Genomic DNA, 18927 nt, shown 5'->3' with positions numbered 1-18927 from the left:
CTGGGATGCGTGTGGTGACTGGGGACGGTTCCACTTTACCGTGAAGACGGTCCTGTCCTCGGCTGATGCAAACAGCTGTTCTCTGAGGACTCGATAGTTCAGGACTGGAGTTTCCTACAGTCTACCTGAGCCTCCAGTAACAAACTGGACTCCAAATGAACACGTCTCCTGTTATAATGAACTGACAATCTAATTATTCTGATTCATACACATTCACATCTCATTCCAAACTTGTTAAAAGCGCAAAACAAATAAATTCTGAGCTATATTCTCTGAGCTGCTTTTGACTGTGCAGTTGTCCTTGTGAATTTCTCAACACACCTTGAAGTTCAATCCTGCAACTTTAATTAGTGTTTAAGTTATTTTTATTGGTTCTCTTGCATGAAAGACAACTTTACAAAAGTGCTTATAAAAGTATATGGAATTCAACCACATTGCGTAAATATTGTTTCTCTTAACCTGGAAAAAAAACATCTCAGAGTGTCAATCCGGTGGGCCACAGCGGCACTACACCTATAAGTCCTATCATGTACCCCATTCTCAGGCTCCAATTTTACACTGGGTTACTGGGTTACTAACTAAATACCAGTCAAACACTGTTGGGAAGGTTTTTTTATTTTTATTAGATTAACCCAAGTACTAAAGAAACAGATATTATTTAAAGATTGCCAGAGGCTCGACTGTATCTAGAGAAAGTTCATTCCACCACCTAGGAGCCAGAAAACAGTCTAGTTCTTTTTGTTCTTTCAAAAATTCATGTTTGCTTCATAAAAATGTAATCTTTATCACAAAGACAAAAACACAAGACAATGACAATACAGGTAGACAACAAAAACAAAGTTTACTACAAGTTCCTGCTTTGTATGGTGGGTTATTTAAATGATATTGTTGTAGTGTGCTTGTGTGACATGAACTTGTTCTATCCAGGCCAAGCCTGATGGTTACCAGATAGGTAAAATATTTTCTTTGCATATCACAGCTTTTCATTTAACTGGGGTTTCAATTCCCTGCTCAAGAACCTAACAGTAGAATTGTGGCAGTGCTGGGGGCTTGAACCCCAGACCTTCTGATCAATAACCCAGTAACCTTGTCCTAATGTTTTTTATAACACATGGCTGAATGCTTCCGTTATGGCTCTGCTAACTTTGGGGAACACTGCAAGGTTAGCACAATGAGCTAAAGAAGCAGAAACCTTTATTTGTCACATGTCCCTAACTGCATAGTAAAATTCCTTTCCTCACTGTCCTTGAAGGGCCTCACTTAAACGGCTGGTACTGGCTGCTTGGTGGAGCTGAGGTGTAAACCTCTGACCTTCTCATCAGTAACCCAGAGTGTTAACCACTGAGCCCTTTGCTGACAATAAGTGAGGAAAAGCTGTCTGATTGGAGAATGATGATTCTTTGGAACTGGGGAATTTATTACAATACACACAACTGACAAAAAATACATTTTTGTAATAAACTTTAACAATTGGCAAGTTAAGGGACAACCAGTCCAGCAGGTGGTGCCCTAGGCAGACAACTAGTACTTACAGGACCATAGGAAAGGACACAGGACATACCCAACTATCCCATAGTCATTTTAGACTCTACTTTTACAAAAATACAAAGGGTGGTACCACTACCTTACCTATTGTGTCTGTACAATTGACCTGTTCATCCTCCCAAAGGCTGCACCACATGATATGCCAGTGACGTGCAGCACTGGGACTGATAATACAACAATAATATAACAAACAATACGTGACACATGCGTCGCACAGAAGTGTAGAAGAGCACAAAGAGCAGAGTGTGGGAGAACCACAGAGCAGGCTCACTGTCACCACCATGTACTCCTTAAAGACAGAGCTCCCTCCAGCCCTGGGAACAACCGTCCCAGCAGTAGTGATGACTGATTCCTACTCCAGAAAGCTGTAGAGAAAAGGAAATGAGGAGAAAGAGAGAGAGCAAAGCAAGCAAAATCAGCAGCATGCAGACAGGCGTGATGTAACAGTTTAAACAGTAGTGTGAGCATTATTCTTGACTGTCAACTTGAACCCCAAATCAACACCATTACAAGTTGATTTTTAAGGATCAGACGTTCCACTCGCTGAATGTTTACGTGAACGACTGCAGTGAGCTCAGCGCCACCTCGGCTGGGATCGTCATTCACAGATGTACGGCTTTCTTTAAAACCTTTGCACCGTTCAGATGTTTTACTGCGGCTGAAAGTCTCATCACCGCACTGTGACTGAAGTTGTCTGTAAATGTCAATCATATGTTTATACGCCTTAATTCACCTGAAATTCCAGCACAAGTCTCATCGTATTTTTCAATGTTCTTTTTCTAGTTTTTCTATCATTCGTAAAAATAGAGTTATAAATGTTCCACAGGTTGGGTCAGGTGGTTTTTCCTCACCACTCTTACCCCCCAGCTTTCTTATTCGGGTAAAAACTATATCCAGAAGTTCTATGTATGTTCATTGTTAAAAGCTCTATACAAATAAAACTGAATAAGAATTAAAATTTAAATACAGTGGTGTGAAAAACAGAAAAAATCTGCCCCCTTCCTGATTTCTTATTCTTTTGCATGTTTGTCACACAAAATGTTTCTGCTCATTAAAAACCGTTAACTATTAGTCAAAGATAACATAATTGAACACAAAATGCAGTTTTTAAATGAAGGTTTACATTATTAAGGGAGAACAAAAACTCCAAATCTACATGGCCCTGTGTGAAAAAGTGATTGCCCCCCTTGTTAAAAAATAACTTAACTGTGGTTTATCACACCTGAGTTCAATTTCTGTAGTCACCCCCAGGCCTGATTACTGCCACACCTGTTTCAATCAAGAAATCACTTAAATAGGAGCTACCTGACACAGAGAAGTAGACCAAAAGCACCTCAAAAGCTAGACAACATGCCAAGATCCAAAGAAATTCAAGAACAAATGAGAACAAAAGTAATTGAGATCTATCAGTCTGGTAAAGGTTATAAAGCCATTTCTAAAGCTTTGGGACTCCAGCGAACCACAGTGAGAGCCATTATCCACAAATGGCAAAAACATGGAACAGTGGTGAACCTTCCCAGGAGTGGCCGGCCGACCAAAAGTTTGTGGTTTTTGCTAAAAAACATCTCAATGATTGCCAAGACTTTTGGAAAAATACCTTGTGGACCGACGAGACAAAAGTTTTTGGAAGGTGTGTGTCCCGTTACATCTGGCGTAAAAGTAACACAGCATTTCAGAAAAAGAACATCATACCAACAGTAAAATATGGTGGTGGTAGTGTGATGGTCTGGGGTTGTTTTGCTGCTTCAGGACCTGGAAGGCTTGCTGTGATAGATGGAACCATGAATTCTACTGTCTACCAAAAAATCCTGAAGGAGAATGTCCGGCCATCTGTTCGTCAACTCAAGCTGAAGCGATCTTGGGTGCTGCAGCAGGACAATGACCCAAAACACACCAGCAAATCCACCTCTGAATGGCTGAAGAAAAACAAAATGAAGACTTTGGAGTGGCCTAGTCAAAGGTCTGACCTGAATCCTATTGAGATGTTGTGGCATGACCTTAAAAAGGCGGTTCATGCTAGATAACCCTTAAATAAAGCTGAATTACAACAATTCTGCAAAGATGAGTGGGCCAAAATTCCTTCAGAGTGCTGTAAAAGACTCGTTGCAAGTTATCACAAACGCTTGATTGCAGTTATTGCTGCTAAGGGTGGCCCAACCAGTTATTAGGTTCAGGGGGCAATTACTTTTTCACACAGAGCCATGTAGGTTTGGATTTTTTTCCCCCTAAATAATAAAAACCATCATTTAAAAACTGCATTTTGTGTTTACTTGTGTTATCTTTGACTAATAGTTAAATGTGTTTGATGATCAGAAACATTTTGTGTGACAAACATGCAAAAGAATAAGAAATCAGAAAGGGGGCAAATAGTTTTTCACACCACTGTATATAAATAATACTACCACAATAAAACAAACAGTAAGTGACACATGTGTCACACAGAAGTGTAGAAGAGCACAAAGAGCAGGGTGTGGGAGAACCACAGAGCAGGTCACTGTCACCACCATGTACTCCTTAAAGACAGAGCTCCCTCCAGCCCAGAGGACAACTGTCCCAGCAGGAGTGATGACTGATTCTTACTCCAGAAAGCTGCAGAGAAAAGGAAAACAGGAGAGAGGGAGAGAGAGAGAGAGAGAGAGCAAAGCACATAACCTGTTCATTAGTCAACCCAACCCTCATCCCCACATTAAATGCACAGTTATAATATTCAGTATTCACCCCACAACCATTCTTACAAACTTGGAACACATGGATGCTGGAGGCATGGTTCAGTATTAAAACATTTGCCAGTGCTACAGCCTACGCATGTGTGTTTGCTTGTAAAATCAAATGCAATCTAATCCCAATACCATTTAGTGATACTTTTAAACACTCTGTAGTTGTCGTGTTTTCTTATATGATCACAGCTTCTACAAGCATGTTCTAGACCAAAAAAGGTACTTTCAGCAAAGAAAAGTTTTCTCCAGTTGAAGTACTGCTCATACTTCTCCTGGTTTTGGTCCAGAAATGTGAGATGTTCTGCTAATTTCTCAGGAGATTCAAAATCATCAACATGAATGAATGAATCTGGTGGAATGAACTCCTCATAGTTCTCCCTGGACGGGCCGAGAACCACAGGAACCACGTTGAGTTTCATGGCGTTAAACAGCTTCTCTGTGAAGTAGTCTTTATGGCTGGAGCTCTCGAACGATAAGTAGAATTTACAGCTGGACATGGTGGCATTGTAGTCGGCGTCATTCAGATACCTGTTAAAGGCGCTACCGTAAACCTCTACTTTAATGTGTTTGCTCAGTTCATTATAATATTTCACTCTCCTAAAGTTGGGATTCCAGTTACTGACGATCCAGCACACTAACTTGTCCTTCGGTGGTATTTCAAAGGTTTTGTTTTCCTCTGATGCTTTTACGATTCTCCCGTAAGGCACCCAGACATCTGAATCTCTCAGATAGGTTGACGTCAGGTTAAACAAACCATCTATCCCAGACCATCTTGGTGAATTATCAGGAGACTCCATGTTAATCCACACCCACTTCTGATGTGAAGGTCGTGAAGTGGTTTGCAGGTTTGCGAGATCACCACCGATGTCTCTGTGATGAAACACGACACCATGGGCTTTGTCATACTGGCTTCTGTCAGTTGTAAATTGACATCCTTTAATACCAAACTGTGAACTACAGGACTCTGCTTCAAACGTAAATCCAAACGGCCACGTCCAGATTAACATGAGAGTGTCAAAGTCACGATTTTCATTTTCTTCCGTGGAAGCTGGTGTAGTGATCGGTAACTGCTGCTTTACCAAAGTGCTGGTGTTGTTTGCATCCTGAGTAAAGTTTTCCTTAAATGTAGCGATGCATTCATCTGTGCAGAGAGAACATTTAGGGCACGATAGCCAGCGTGTATTTGGTTTGTAGTGAGTGTAGAATATTCCTCCGAAACAAAAAAGCAGAAAGACAAGCAGGAGACAAACACATTGTGTGGCCTATATAAGGCACTGTATATTAATTCTTGTTATACGTTATTACACACTAATACGTGAAGCTTAGCGGGCACAAGTGTCACAACTAGTTTTTATTAATTATACCCTTTTAAAGTACGCCTAATTCCACTTTTCCTTCATATGAATTAGCAGTTAATATAATAATAATAATAATAATAATAATAAGGTAGATGAAGTGTTATGCAGCGTCCACAAGGTGTCGCCACATCACCAGAAATGAGACCAATCTGACCCTAATTAGGTTTATTGATGATTTTTACAGAGTTAAATCACAGGAATAAAACACAGAGTGTAAAGGTTTAACACCTTATAATATATAACGAGATGTGCAAATCAAAGCGTGTGTGTGTGTGTGTGTGTGTGTGTCTGTGTGGTTCACTAAACCCACCGCAGAACACACTTGACTTTACTAACTAACACTTTAAGAAGAGCTCAGTGTTAGACTTAGACTCGGTACTCACTCCGCGCTCGGCCCGTCTGACACACAGCGCTTTAATCCCTCAGTCTGAGTCCCACACTACAGGATCACAAACCTCCAGAGAGCTCGAGACCCAGGATAACCAGACAGCTCGAGACCCAGGATAACCAGACAGCTCGAGACCCAGGGTAACCAGACAGCTCGAGACCCAGGATAACCAGACAGCTCGAGACCCAGGATAACCAGACAGCTCGAGACCCAGGGTAACCAGACAGCTCGAGACCCAGGATAACCAGACAGCTCGAGACCAAGGATAACCAGAGAGCTCGAGACCAAGGATAACCAGACAGCTCGAGACCCAGGGTAACCAGATTCACAGACATCAGGATCAGGCGGGAATTAAGCAGGTCTGCTTCCCGCCCCTCGCTCCGTCAGCGCGCGCACCTGGCCGACAGCGCGCATGCGCACAACAGAGCGCGCGGCGTTCTGGCAGAGCGCGACAAGAGCGCGGAGTTGTTTCAGACCGTACAGTACATACAGTGTGTGTGTGTGTGTGTGTGTGTGTGTGTGTGTGTGAAGTAGAAGTTTGGGATCACTTGAAAATTTCTTTGTTTTTGTTTACTGATTTATTTCCTACATTCTACTATAATACTGAGGATTTTAAAACTATCTCATAACACACACACACACACACACACACACACGTGGAATTCAGTAATGAAGTAACAACAACATCAACACTATCAGTCAGTTGTTATTATAAGACCTGAAGGTTCTGGATCAGTTCTCACAGTTCAACAGTATTATAATTGAGTGTGTTTGTGAAACCCATCATGATGAAACTGTCTCTCATGAAGACCCAAACTGAGCTCAGAGGAGAAGTTCATTTAGAGTCACCAGCCTCAGAAATCACAGATTAACAACCAGCAGCTCAGATTAGAGCCGTTACAGAGCAGAAGGAGCAGAGAGGCTATTAGTATTTCTTATTATTATTATTGCTTTCCTTTTTTTACTTAATAGTTTTAACAAGTTTTTACTCTTTTAATAATAATAAAATAATAATAATAATAATAATTATTATTATTATTACTGTTCTATTTTATACTATTCGGTTTAAACCTGTTTATTTTTTTTTTTTCTTTATCTATTTCTCAGTTTGGGCATTAAGAATGTTCACATTTGTCATGAATCTTGTGTTGAACTTTGAGAGAGAGTTGAGTTTTTATACCCACTTTAATGTGAGACAATTTAGGGAAAACAATTTACATTATGTACAAACACACACACATACATTTAGGCATTTGGCAGACGCTCTTATCCAGAGCCACGCTCAAGGGCCCAACAGGGACAACCTAATGGTTGTGGGGTTTGAACCTGGGATCTTCCGAACCGTAGTCCAATGCCTTAACCACTGAGCTACCCCCAGCACCCATGCGTTCATTCATTCATTCATATATATATATATATATATATACACACACACACACACACATGCACGCTTGTACAGACACAAATGTATGTAACAAATTTTGTTTTCTTTTAGTTTAGTTTCTTTTAGTTTAGAGCTCCCCGGCCTCTTTTAAAGTCCTAGTGCAGTTTTTTTTTAGTTCATTTACCCCATTACAGTTTATAGTCAGTTCACACTCATGACCACAGTCTCACACTCCGTGGTCATGAGCGTGCAAGTGTGTTCATCGCGTTGCTCTGGCCCAGGCTACAGTCTGGCTCCATGGCGTGTGTTTTCTCTCCTTATTAGGAGCAGGTTGCAGGTTTTTGTCCCCTGATGTGAGGGTTCTGAGCATTTTGCTTTTCCCTGGGAACAGTGTGCTGATCACCTGCGTCTTTCCCTTTAAAGTCAGCTGTTTACATGTACTGTAGTAGAGACCGGTTAATCTGTTCCTCCACATCCATGTTCGGTTCTCCCAGTGTGTGTGTGTGTGTGTGTGTGTGTGTGTGTATGTGTGTGTGTGTGTGTGTGCAGTGCTGCACTCCACTCCATCACTCTCCTGCAGTCTGATGCTCAGGGACTGGCTGCAGGTTTTCCTCTTTGTAGTTGTTTGTATGTTGTGTGTCTTGTCCTGTTTTCTGCCCCTCACACTCACTATCGTGTTTTTTTTAAATTATTATTATTCCATCCGTTGTCAGTACTTCTGTTTTTTTTTCTCTTGCTGTTGGAATCAGTGCAGACACCTCAGCTGCTCCATGGTGATGAAGACAGTTCAAATTCACATTTCACCTGGTTGTGTAAAATCATTAGAACTTGCCTGTGGAAGGACAGGACGTGTTTCACCATAGAGCTCTTACACCTGTGGGATGGGTTCCAGCGGGCCGGGGAATTTCCCGAGGCGGGCCAGCTCCCTCATTATCTGCTGTCCTTGATGAACAGGGGGACGTTAGGGATCATCACTCGGGTTGCTGGAGCAGACAGACTGGGCCATGACGACTCTCATTAATATTTAATTTTTTTAATAATGTGCTTATGAGTTTGTTTGGGGTGAGGAACATCACCACCGCCTTGTTTATCTGGGAGGCAGAATAGATGTTCACATCTGACCTTCTCTCACACCGCTAACAGCACCACCTAGCAGAGTCTCCACACCGGCCTCAGAGGTCGTGGTGCCCCGCCCACTCTCTCTCACTATGAACTTTCATCTTTTTAAGTGGTAACATTCACTGATAAAAAACTAATTAAAAAGTGAAAAAAGGAATAAACACAGTCTTCTGAAAACCTGGCCAAACAGCCCTCCAGCCTGCACCCCAGTGTAGAGAGAGACACAGAGAGGTACGGTTAATCCACGGCAGTATGAGCATGACTAACCTCTGAACCTCTCCTTTCTGTTTCCATAACTCTACACTGATGCTTTATTCTTTCTTTCTTGTTTAATCCCTATTTAATTAAACCTATTTGTTGCTCTTCCTTTACACACTTTGTTTCTTATTGTGGTCACGTCAGTGAGGCTTATTTTAACTAAACCGTTTCTCGTGCAGTGTTAAATTCCTCCCTGCTCCATCCCTCGGACGGATTATTCGCTATAAAGCACCGTCACCTCAAGGTGAAAATATCTAGGACTAAAGCCCCTTATGAACATGATGTTCAGCACGGCATCAATGAACGAAATACTACTACTACTACTAGTAATAATAATAATAATAATAATAATTCCTTCTGGTCCTGTTATTGTATTCCATTGATTTGTCTTTCACATTTACATATTACTTCTAAATAAAAGTACAAGGTGAAAAACACTAAGTGAAGTCCATTTTTTCTAAACCTATCGAGATTCTTAGGATGTTGTGGATAATTATTGAAATGAATACATCCAGTATGTACACAGGTGTAGTACTGTATAAGGTGACGGTTATGTACAAAAAAGAGCTGAGGAATAACAATAATGATGAGGATGTTTAATGTATGAGGAGTCACAAACCAAAGAGAGCGGAGTTTTAGAACCAGCACATTCAATACAGTCTGTTTTTTTACATTAATACATACTTTCATTTCAGAAGAGTTTTCCGTTCCTATAATCAAAATACACCCACAATAGACAGACAGACAGATAGACAGACAGACAGACAGACAGATAGATAGATAAGATAAGATAAGATAAGATAAGATAAGATAAGATAAACCTTTATTAGTCCCACAAGTGGGAAATTTGTTTTGCCATGGCAGCAAGTGGACAGTACAAAGTTAAAAATTAAGAAACAACAGAATAAAGTAAAATAAGATAAAAATAAGGGAAATCAAATAAAATAACAAATACTAACAGTATAAATGTATACGATACAATCTGGCTATAAAATATGGACATCTGTGTAGTAAAAAATATTTACATAAATATATATTTAGACTATAAGTAAACACAGTTGACTAAGTAATATGTTTGTACTCAATGAATATATGTATACATACAGAGAGTGAATGACAGGCATTACAGTAATATTCTAAATGTTTTAAAGGTTTTAAATTGCACTTTGACCAGTTATGGTGATTCCCCGAGACAGAAAAAAAAAATTGCAGGTTCCACCATAGTATTGCACATGACTGGAGATATTGCACATCACTATAAAGTTTAAAATGTTCCTTCATAATATTGCACATAACTACAATGGTGTATTTGATGTGTGTGTTTGTTCGTTTGCTTGTGCGTATGTGATAGATAGATAAATAGATAGATAGATAGATAGATAGATAGATAGATAGATAGATAGATAGATAGATAGATAGATAGATAGATAGATAGATAGATAGTGTAAGGATTTCTTGACTTTTGGTAGACCCCCTTTGGTCTACTCAGTGCTCTGCCTGTATTCTGCTGTCCCGCCTGAGCTCAGGGAACCCCTCAATGAAGCACACAAGTCAGTGTTCAGTGAGACGTTCAAAGTTTATTGTGGGAGACAGGAGTATATATACGCACACACACAAAGAACCAAAGAAAAGGTGGATGTGGGAATGTTTACATCCAGTCTGGAATGCTTTTAAAAGATAAGGTAAGGAAGAACATAAATTTTGGAGTAGCTCTGCATTTACGAGCGTTCAACAGTTTTACGACCTTTAACATAAACTACTATAGAATCTGTTTATTGAAAGTACAGCTTGTGTCATGGTAAAAGAAAAGACAATCTGTTCTCACGCACACAGAATATCATGAAACACACTAAAAATTAAATATTTCCTACAATTCCCCCCTTTTATTCATAAGAAACATCGTTGAATAAAACTCAGAGCTTTTAAGAAGTCGCCGGCGGACAATAGGCCATCGGACGCGGCGCAGGAACATACCCTGAAACATACTCATACAAAGAATTTTGCACACAGCGAAAAATACACAGAAACATGACAGGTTGAGTGCAAACTCGTGTGTGTCAAAAACCTTGTTCACAATGTCGGAATCATAAATAACTACTAGTGGTGAACTATTGCCTTTCTTGACGCTACAGTGCTCAGAGTGCGGGCACGCCCAATCTGCACTCGTCCCACCTCACGAGGCGCTAAGACACCACCAGGAATGGTACACTAATAGCAAAAGTAAAGTCGACCCGTGGCAATCCAAGGCGATCCCTCTGTGTCACGTCACTCCATCAAGGTCATGTCATGGGTTGAACATCACTGCAGCACGTCTTTAGTCTAGGAAACAAAAATCACAGAGACAGAAAGATAATAATACACACGCATTTATTCATCTTCTGGTCTCACGCCGACAGGACATCTCTTCAGCCTAGTAGCATGGATTCACTGTGGAAAAAGATCAGTTAGGATAGCAATACGAGTAATTGCGATTATTTCTGCTGGTCCGTCATATTTACAATCTCCCAGTTTTCTTGGGGGTCAAAGATTTTAAGTATCTCCCACATTAAAAGGATGTGTGGGTTTTGTTGAGGGTATTAAAGTCACATCAGCAATTTGTTCATAATGTTTAGTTAGAGTATCTATTAGAGCAGCAGAATATTCAGCAATATGTACATCAAGATCAGTTGTTCCTATCGCGGGTTTACCTTTCCTCCATGGCACGGGAAAGGGTTTGCCAAATATAATTTCATATGGGGACATGTGCACGTCTTTTGATGGTGTCATTCTTATTTCAGCTAGAACAGCAGGTAACAGATCAACCCAGTTTTTACTCCCCATGGTTTGCATTGCTTTAGTCAATTTTCCTTTCTACTATACCTGATCACTGTGGATGATAAGGAATGTGAAAATGCCAGGACAGTGAAAGATATTTACACAAATTCTGTGTTACCTGTGATGTAAAACGTGTTCCTTTATCTGAGTCAATAGCATAAAGCACGCCATAACGAGATATTATTTCTTTCACTAGGACTCCACCTTTGCATTCTCTCGAGCACACGGAAAAGCTTCCACCCACCTAGAAAACTTGTCTACCAAAACCAGAAGATATTTAAACGTTTTCTGAGCACACACCAAGCATCTAGATATTAATGAATCAATTGTTCCAAGCATGTTAGCTATGTAAAAGAGTTCTTTCATATCTTCCTTAACCCCCCTTCGCGCGCGATGTGTAACACCATAGAACTCACGCACGAGGAACGGAAGACAATGAGACGGCAGGCACAAACAACCATCAGCACAATACCATAAACTATCAGAAGCAACATAGGCACCTTGAGCTTGCCGAAAAGAGGAATCATTCTGAAGCTTGTAAAGACAATAAATCTACATCTGGAATCAAAGAGCTAGCAAGAAAGGATGTATTGATCAAATCAGAACCAGAGTCAGGAAAAAAAATCTCTTTTCAGGCTGCTTCTTTAGCAACACTATAAGCTAGCGTATTACCTTGGACGTCCATAGATTCACCAGTTGTTGATGTAGAAGACATATCAGGACGTATACTAGTGGAGTGAACAATCTCTAAGCAGCAGTTATGATCTGTTTCTACTAGCCTGTCATCCTGTGCATTGATCAAGCGTGCCAGAGCATATCTGAGGGTGTCAAAAGAAGAGGTGGATTTTATCTCTAAGTTACTTGTAGGACAAAGGATAATCTCATACCCAGACCCAAGCCTTCATATGTTGTGTTTGAAGGTTCTGTAGCACTTGTTTAACCTGATATAAAGAATACAAAATTAAAGGATGAGAGAGATCAATCTTCTCAGCATCTTGTACCATCACCCCACAGGTGGCCACAGCCCTGAGACAGGCAGGCAAATCTTGTGCCACAGCATCTAAAGTTTTAGATAAGAAAGCACATGGTCTCACTCCCCCCATGTTCCTGTGCCAATACAGCAATAGCAGTGCCCCGTGCTCACAGGCCTTTAGATGGAACGGTTTTTGATAGTTAGGCAGGCCCAGCGCTGGAGTAGAACATAGGGCCTTTTCCAGTTCAGCAGTCAATGTCAGAGGCTGTTGAAGCGGATCCTTGTGTGAGATGACTCTCCTGATGCATTTATCGTAGAATGAGCAGTCAGGAATCCACTGACGACAGTAGTTGACCAGTCCCGGAAAAGCCATGAAAGCATGTTTAGTGCTCGGACATTTAGTGTCGATGATAAGCTGAATTCGTTCCTTTAAGAGCCTTCTTTGACCTTGGGAGAGTTCCAAGCCCAGGTATTTTACAATGTTTCTGCAAAACTGTAATTTAGTCTTAGATACCTTGAAACCCTTCTTTGCCAGGTGTTTCAGGAGACAAGTGGTGGCTTCTTCGCAGCAGCGGACACCAGTAAAACATCTGCGTGCAATAGGACAACAGAATCAGTGGGGAGAGTTAGATCACCAAGTGCATCTCTTGCTACAGCCGAAAAAACATTTGGGTAGTCAATTAACCCTGCAGAAGACGAGACCAGGTGAACTGACGCCCCCTGTGGGTGAAGGCGAACAATGGCTGTGTCTGCCCTTCCACAGGAACACTGAAGAAGGCAGAACAAAGGTTAATAACAGAAAAATGCAAATGATGACAAGGTCTAGAGAAAACAATGGACAGCACATCAGGCACAACAGGTGCAACAAGGATAATTATGCCATTTATTTTTTTCAGATCTTTTGTAAATCTCCACATACCATTAGGTTTCAGTACTGGATTAACAGGTGTGTTATAAGAACTTACACATGGTTTAACAACACCCTGCTTGAGCAGTGAGCTTAAAATTTTATCTATTCCTGAGGTGACTCGAAAGTACGAAGTAACATCGCGGGGCTGGAACTCTGAGGGCATCCCTATGCATCATATGCTCCTACCTGCATCCCTGAGAAGGGATTGGGTCTATATTGCTGTTGTTGTTGCACTCTCTACGGCGGCTGCTGGGAAGGATTAGGAGAAAACACCTCATTAGCATCATGCCACTGACCATCATTCAATCGATTATACATATTTTGTCCACTACGTTCCTTATCTCAGATAGATAGATAGATAGATAGATAGATAGATAGATAGATAGATAGATAGATAGATAGATAGATTACTTTATTAATCCAAAAGGATCATTTTACCATTACAACAGCCAGGTCATATGTTGCACAAGAATATAAATTGAACATAAACAGTATGCAAGAATTGCAATGAGGAAAAAGCAGCAATTTAAGGCATTATAGAGGTAGAAAAATGCTATCAAATAATATATGAATATGAAAATACAGTATGTACACGTGCATGATGTATATACAGGTGGGAATTAGGGTACATAAGGTGCACCAGTATGTAGTAATGGAGCGATTGAACCAGCAAGTATATAACCAGCACATATTAATCAATAAGAGAATGAAATGAATAAACGATGTGACTTATATGGGGCTTTATAGCAAATAATCCAGTGTAGTGAAGACAGAATGTATACGAGCCCTCTGAGATCCCTCTCTCGACAGAACAGAATTATTGTAAAGTCTAATTGCAGTCGGCTGAAAAGACTTCCGTAGCATAACTACACATTGAAGGAACGTGTCAGGAAGGAACCACGTCAGGAACGTGGTTTTCACCCAAACGCCGTCCACATCAGCATTCCAGATTCAAACATGCTAATATCTGAGCTAGCTGCATGTCACACTGACAGAACAGTGACACTATCTGACCAGCATTTTGTTAGTGTCTGCTCATACTTCCTGCTCAGGAAGTTCACCACCATGCTCATTGCGAACATTGCACATTGCAGTCCAATGTGAAGACAACACACTCATCACTGTCAATAATGTAAAGTCAATCAACGGTGGCATGAAATCCGTAACATAACAGCGTCTATACGATCACAGCCCACCGCTCAAAGCCAGCAACTCGAACATGCCAGACAGCCGTCTCCGGTTCTTCTAAACATATGACTGCGGACGTGGAGTCTAAAGAGCCTGAAGACCTTCACCTGCACCTGGATCAGGTTTACTGTGTGTGATGCTAAATCATATATCTCATATAATGGTGTTACATTAGTGGGCTAGCAGTGATGAGTCAGCTCACAGGCTGGTGCAGAGACAGGATGAAATATGAGTGACTTCTGGGAGATCGAGTGTTCACCAAGTTCTTGTACCATCAACGAAAATGTATAGTACACTAGTACTCACTACATCCATCCATCCATCCATCCATCCATCTGTCCGTCCAACCTTCCGTCCCATCACACAGCCAACACACATGTTACACAAACTCTGAGTAAAATAGACACAAATCTGCATCTGAAATAATTAAGATACGTCAGGGTCGGCTCAGTGTGATCCAGTGACCCACCCACAAACCCAGAATGTATCATAGAGATCTAAAAACATGTTAGATAAACAAATGAAAGATAAATATGTCTTTATGTCTGAGGATGGACTCGTAGACTTAGAAGGTGTCTTTTTTTATAAAAACCTCCTTATAATGCCAAGCGCCTAGTGTCGCTCCCCTGGCTATAGGCACGAAGCCTCTTCTCCGATCATGGAGACAGAGACGGAGGCTTCATATCCCATGCTTGATTTTGGGCCTGAAGAAGAACTAGAGCTGGAAGACCCGGGAGAGCCCATGCAGATAGGTGTTGCCATGCTCTGTCTTCCTAAAACGCCAGCGAGTGAGAGAGAGAGAAAGAGAGAGCGACACGCCTCTGTTAAGCGTGCGCTCTTAGTTATACTAGTGCAAAGCACAAATTAAGAGCCTCCCTCTCTCTAATAAATCCTCGGTAAGGGCAAAATCCCCACGAGGATCTCTAGTTTTTGTTTTAGTTTCCAGAGCCCTGTCCGTTCTCGTGTAGACGGCGGAGCTCTGGTTATTTTATGTTTTCAGCTTTCTTTTGTTTCCTTTAAGTTCCTTAATTAATCCCACGCCATCTCAACAGCTTTCACAATTCAGCCTGCGTTTAGAAGGATGTACTGTTACTACCAGCTCAACAGTAAAAGACCTGGGCGTAATATTAGACAGTAACTTGTCTTTTGAAAATCATATTTCCAATATCACAAAAACAGCCTTTTTCCATCTCAGAAATATCGCCAAACTTAGGAGTATCCTATCCGTATCTGATGCAGAAAAGCTAGTTCATGCATTCATGACCTCCAGACTGGACTATTGTAATGCATTACTATGTGGTTGTCCTGCATCCTCAATAAACAAGCTTCAGTTAGTCCAAAATGCAGCCGCCAGGGTTCTCACCAGATCCAGAAAATATGATCATATAACACCTATATTATCATCCCTGCACTGGCTACCTGTTCAATTTAGAATTAATTACAAAATAGTACTACTTACATACAAGGCTTTAAATGGTTTAGCTCCCACATACCTAACCAGTCTTCTGATACGCTATAATCCACCACGTCCCTTAAGATCACAAAACTCTGGACTTCTGGTAATTCCCAGAATTTTCTACAAAAAGGGGCAGGGCTTTTTCATATTTAGCTCCAAAGCTTTGGAATAGCCTTCCAGACAGTGTTCGGGGCTCAGACACAGTTTCCCAGTTTAAAAGTAGACTCAAGACGCATCTCTTTAATCTGGCATACGCGTAACTCAACCCATAACCTCATACTCCAGTACATCTATCCTGAATGGCAACTACGCTTATTCTCTCCATCTGTTCTGTACTTTTCTACCCATCCCGAGGCATCTGGAGATTGTGCCAGCTTCAGTAGACAAAGGCCAACCCTGCCTTATTATGATTGGAGCTACACATCCTGCTCCTGTGCTCCCAGTGAGCCAGATCCCATCTGCCCTCTGCACCTACTGACTCATCCCTATGTTGAACTGGACTTCATGTTAATTTAAAGAATTTCTGTTATATTGTACTTTCACCTGCACAACACACATGATGATGTTTTTTTTTTTCTGTTATCACCCAGATGAGGATGGGTTCCCTGTTGAGTCTGGTTCCTCTCAAGGTTTCTTCCTATTGCCATCTCAGGGAGTTTTTCCTTGCCACTGTCGCCGTCACCCTTGGCTTGCTCATCAGAGACATTTCATTCATCATTCATTCATCTCATTATTATCTAGACACATTTTTCTCACACATACACACTTCCAAATATTATCCTTTCTTTTCTAAAAAAAAAAAAACTTTAATTTTTTGTGAAGCTGCTTTGAGACAATGACCATTGTTAAAAGCGCTATATAAATAAAATTGAATAAAATTGAATTGAATTGAATTGAATGTCAGAACAGAAAGGGCTTCCCGTGAGCGTCACAAGCACTTTAAACACTCCTATTTCATTGACCCTCTCTAAAGCCCTGTGTCAAGGCTCTTATAATCATTAAAAACATCTTGTGGTGCGGCTCTCCATACCGCACCCCATAACACTCCTATTGTACCTCTGAAGGATTCCAGCCTATTCCTCTGCTCTAGGAAGGATTTGCAGTCATCACTCTCTGTCCATACGGACTCGAACCCTCATTTATCAGGTATTTATTGCAAATAGGCCACTTTTGCACTTTTGTTTAGATGCTCAAAGCATTCAATTTTCTTTATAAATTAACTTTGCATGATAACAATAAAATTGAATCTAATCTAATCTAATCTAATCTAATACAAATACCTGGGAAATGTTGACTAGGCTCTAAACTTTTTTTTAACCATAATTCTGTCCCATGTTTATGATGTTTATGACTGTTAAAGGCAACAAGATGTCAGACAAAAAGGTTTGTGACAACCGACATTTAAAGACCAAAAGCATCATTTTAGTTCTTTTGTCTGTCTTTTCATTGTGACTCCAATGACACCTGTGTTTGTTCATCAAAGTGAAATTCTCTTTATATTGTTGTGTGTTTAATGTTTGTTCTGCACCAACATACCTGCCTTAACTCGCACTAACATAGGAAAGTGTGTGTGTGTGTGTGTGTGTCTGTGGGTGTGTGGGTGGGTGCGTGCATGCGTGTGTGTGTGTGTGTGTGTGCATGTATGGTTCATTGAAACAAGTGTTTTTCTGTCAAACAATAATAAATAAAATCTTCATCAGTGCGAGTATAAAAGTTAATAAGTGCACTACGTGATTTAAAATCAAGACATGAAAATAAAAAAGACCAACATGCAGACAGGTTTTAAAAGTTTGTAACAATTTCATGTAAAGGTCTAGAGGAAAAAAGAATCTCGTATAATTCAGTATATATAATGTGTTTTATGTAGTGCGATGTCTTTGATGTCCTTTAATCTTGAGTTTTACTTTAAAGATCAGAAGAGAAAAAGACCAGAATAAGCGTATTTAACTCAGCTGTATTTGAGTGTTAGTATTAGTATACAGTATATTAGTACACTGTATGAGCATTAGACGGCATCACAGTGTCAGATGGACTGAAAGCAAATCACGCCTGCTTGTTAAAAGGTAAAGATTAAACTCACCTAAATTTAAAGTTAAATCCTCCTCACCCGTCTGGGCGATGCCGTGACACGCTTCAAGCTATCAGGGCTGAGGGTTAACCCTGAGCATTACACAGCAGGGGCGGAGCCTGGCTTCCTGAAGGAAAGGAACACCTTTACAGAGCGGAGTGGTCCAGAGCACATGAGGAACTCTGGGACGATAACTCAGGCATTAAATGCACAGAATTTAACCATAGTCATGAAAGCTGCACTTCCTCGTGAGACAGGAAAGTCGACAGCATTGTGGCTTGGCAGCGTCTCACCACAGAGCCTGAAGTCTGCAGGTAGTAAAGACCTCCGGAGCATCCAAACAGATTTACAACGACACATACAAAAATAAAGTATATAAGAACAATAATAGTGGCAACAGTGACAGTTAGGTGCTGGGTAATAACAATAGTCGTAATAATGAAATATGATGAGTAATAAAATAAATATTATATAAATAAAAATAATAATGTAACTATAATGACTTTCTAGTATTATTATCTGTTAACAGTAAAATTTATTTTCTTATTTAAATAATAATAATAATAATAATAATAAATTAAAAATAATGATAATAATTGTAGGGGAATATTGCAGTGATGTGTATGTTGTTAGTAATGCTAACATATAATAATAATAATAATAATAATAATAATAATAATTATAATTATAATAATAGTAGTAGTAGTAATAATAATAATTATAATTATAATAATAATAAAAGTAATAAT

At 40.3% G+C, this 18927-nt stretch overlaps 1 protein-coding gene across 1 annotated transcript in view; it reads right to left on the bottom strand.

The window, feature by feature from the left end:
* Positions 1-4305: 4305 nt before the first annotated feature.
* LOC128509828 (4-galactosyl-N-acetylglucosaminide 3-alpha-L-fucosyltransferase 9-like) overlaps positions 4306-18927 on the bottom strand; it is a 30282-nt gene continuing 15660 nt past the window's right edge. The window contains exon 4 of the mRNA XM_053481683.1: positions 4306-5524. Within this exon, the coding sequence (XP_053337658.1) occupies positions 4382-5524 (1143 nt within the window). The 3' untranslated portion in view covers positions 4306-4381. The remainder of the gene's footprint in view (positions 5525-18927) is intronic.

This window comes from Clarias gariepinus, chromosome 2 (assembly GCF_024256425.1).
Source record: "Clarias gariepinus isolate MV-2021 ecotype Netherlands chromosome 2, CGAR_prim_01v2, whole genome shotgun sequence".
NCBI lineage: Eukaryota > Metazoa > Chordata > Actinopteri > Siluriformes > Clariidae > Clarias > Clarias gariepinus.
The sequence above is the reverse complement of the archived record's forward strand: the minus strand, read 5'-3'. Positions and strand labels throughout refer to the sequence as shown.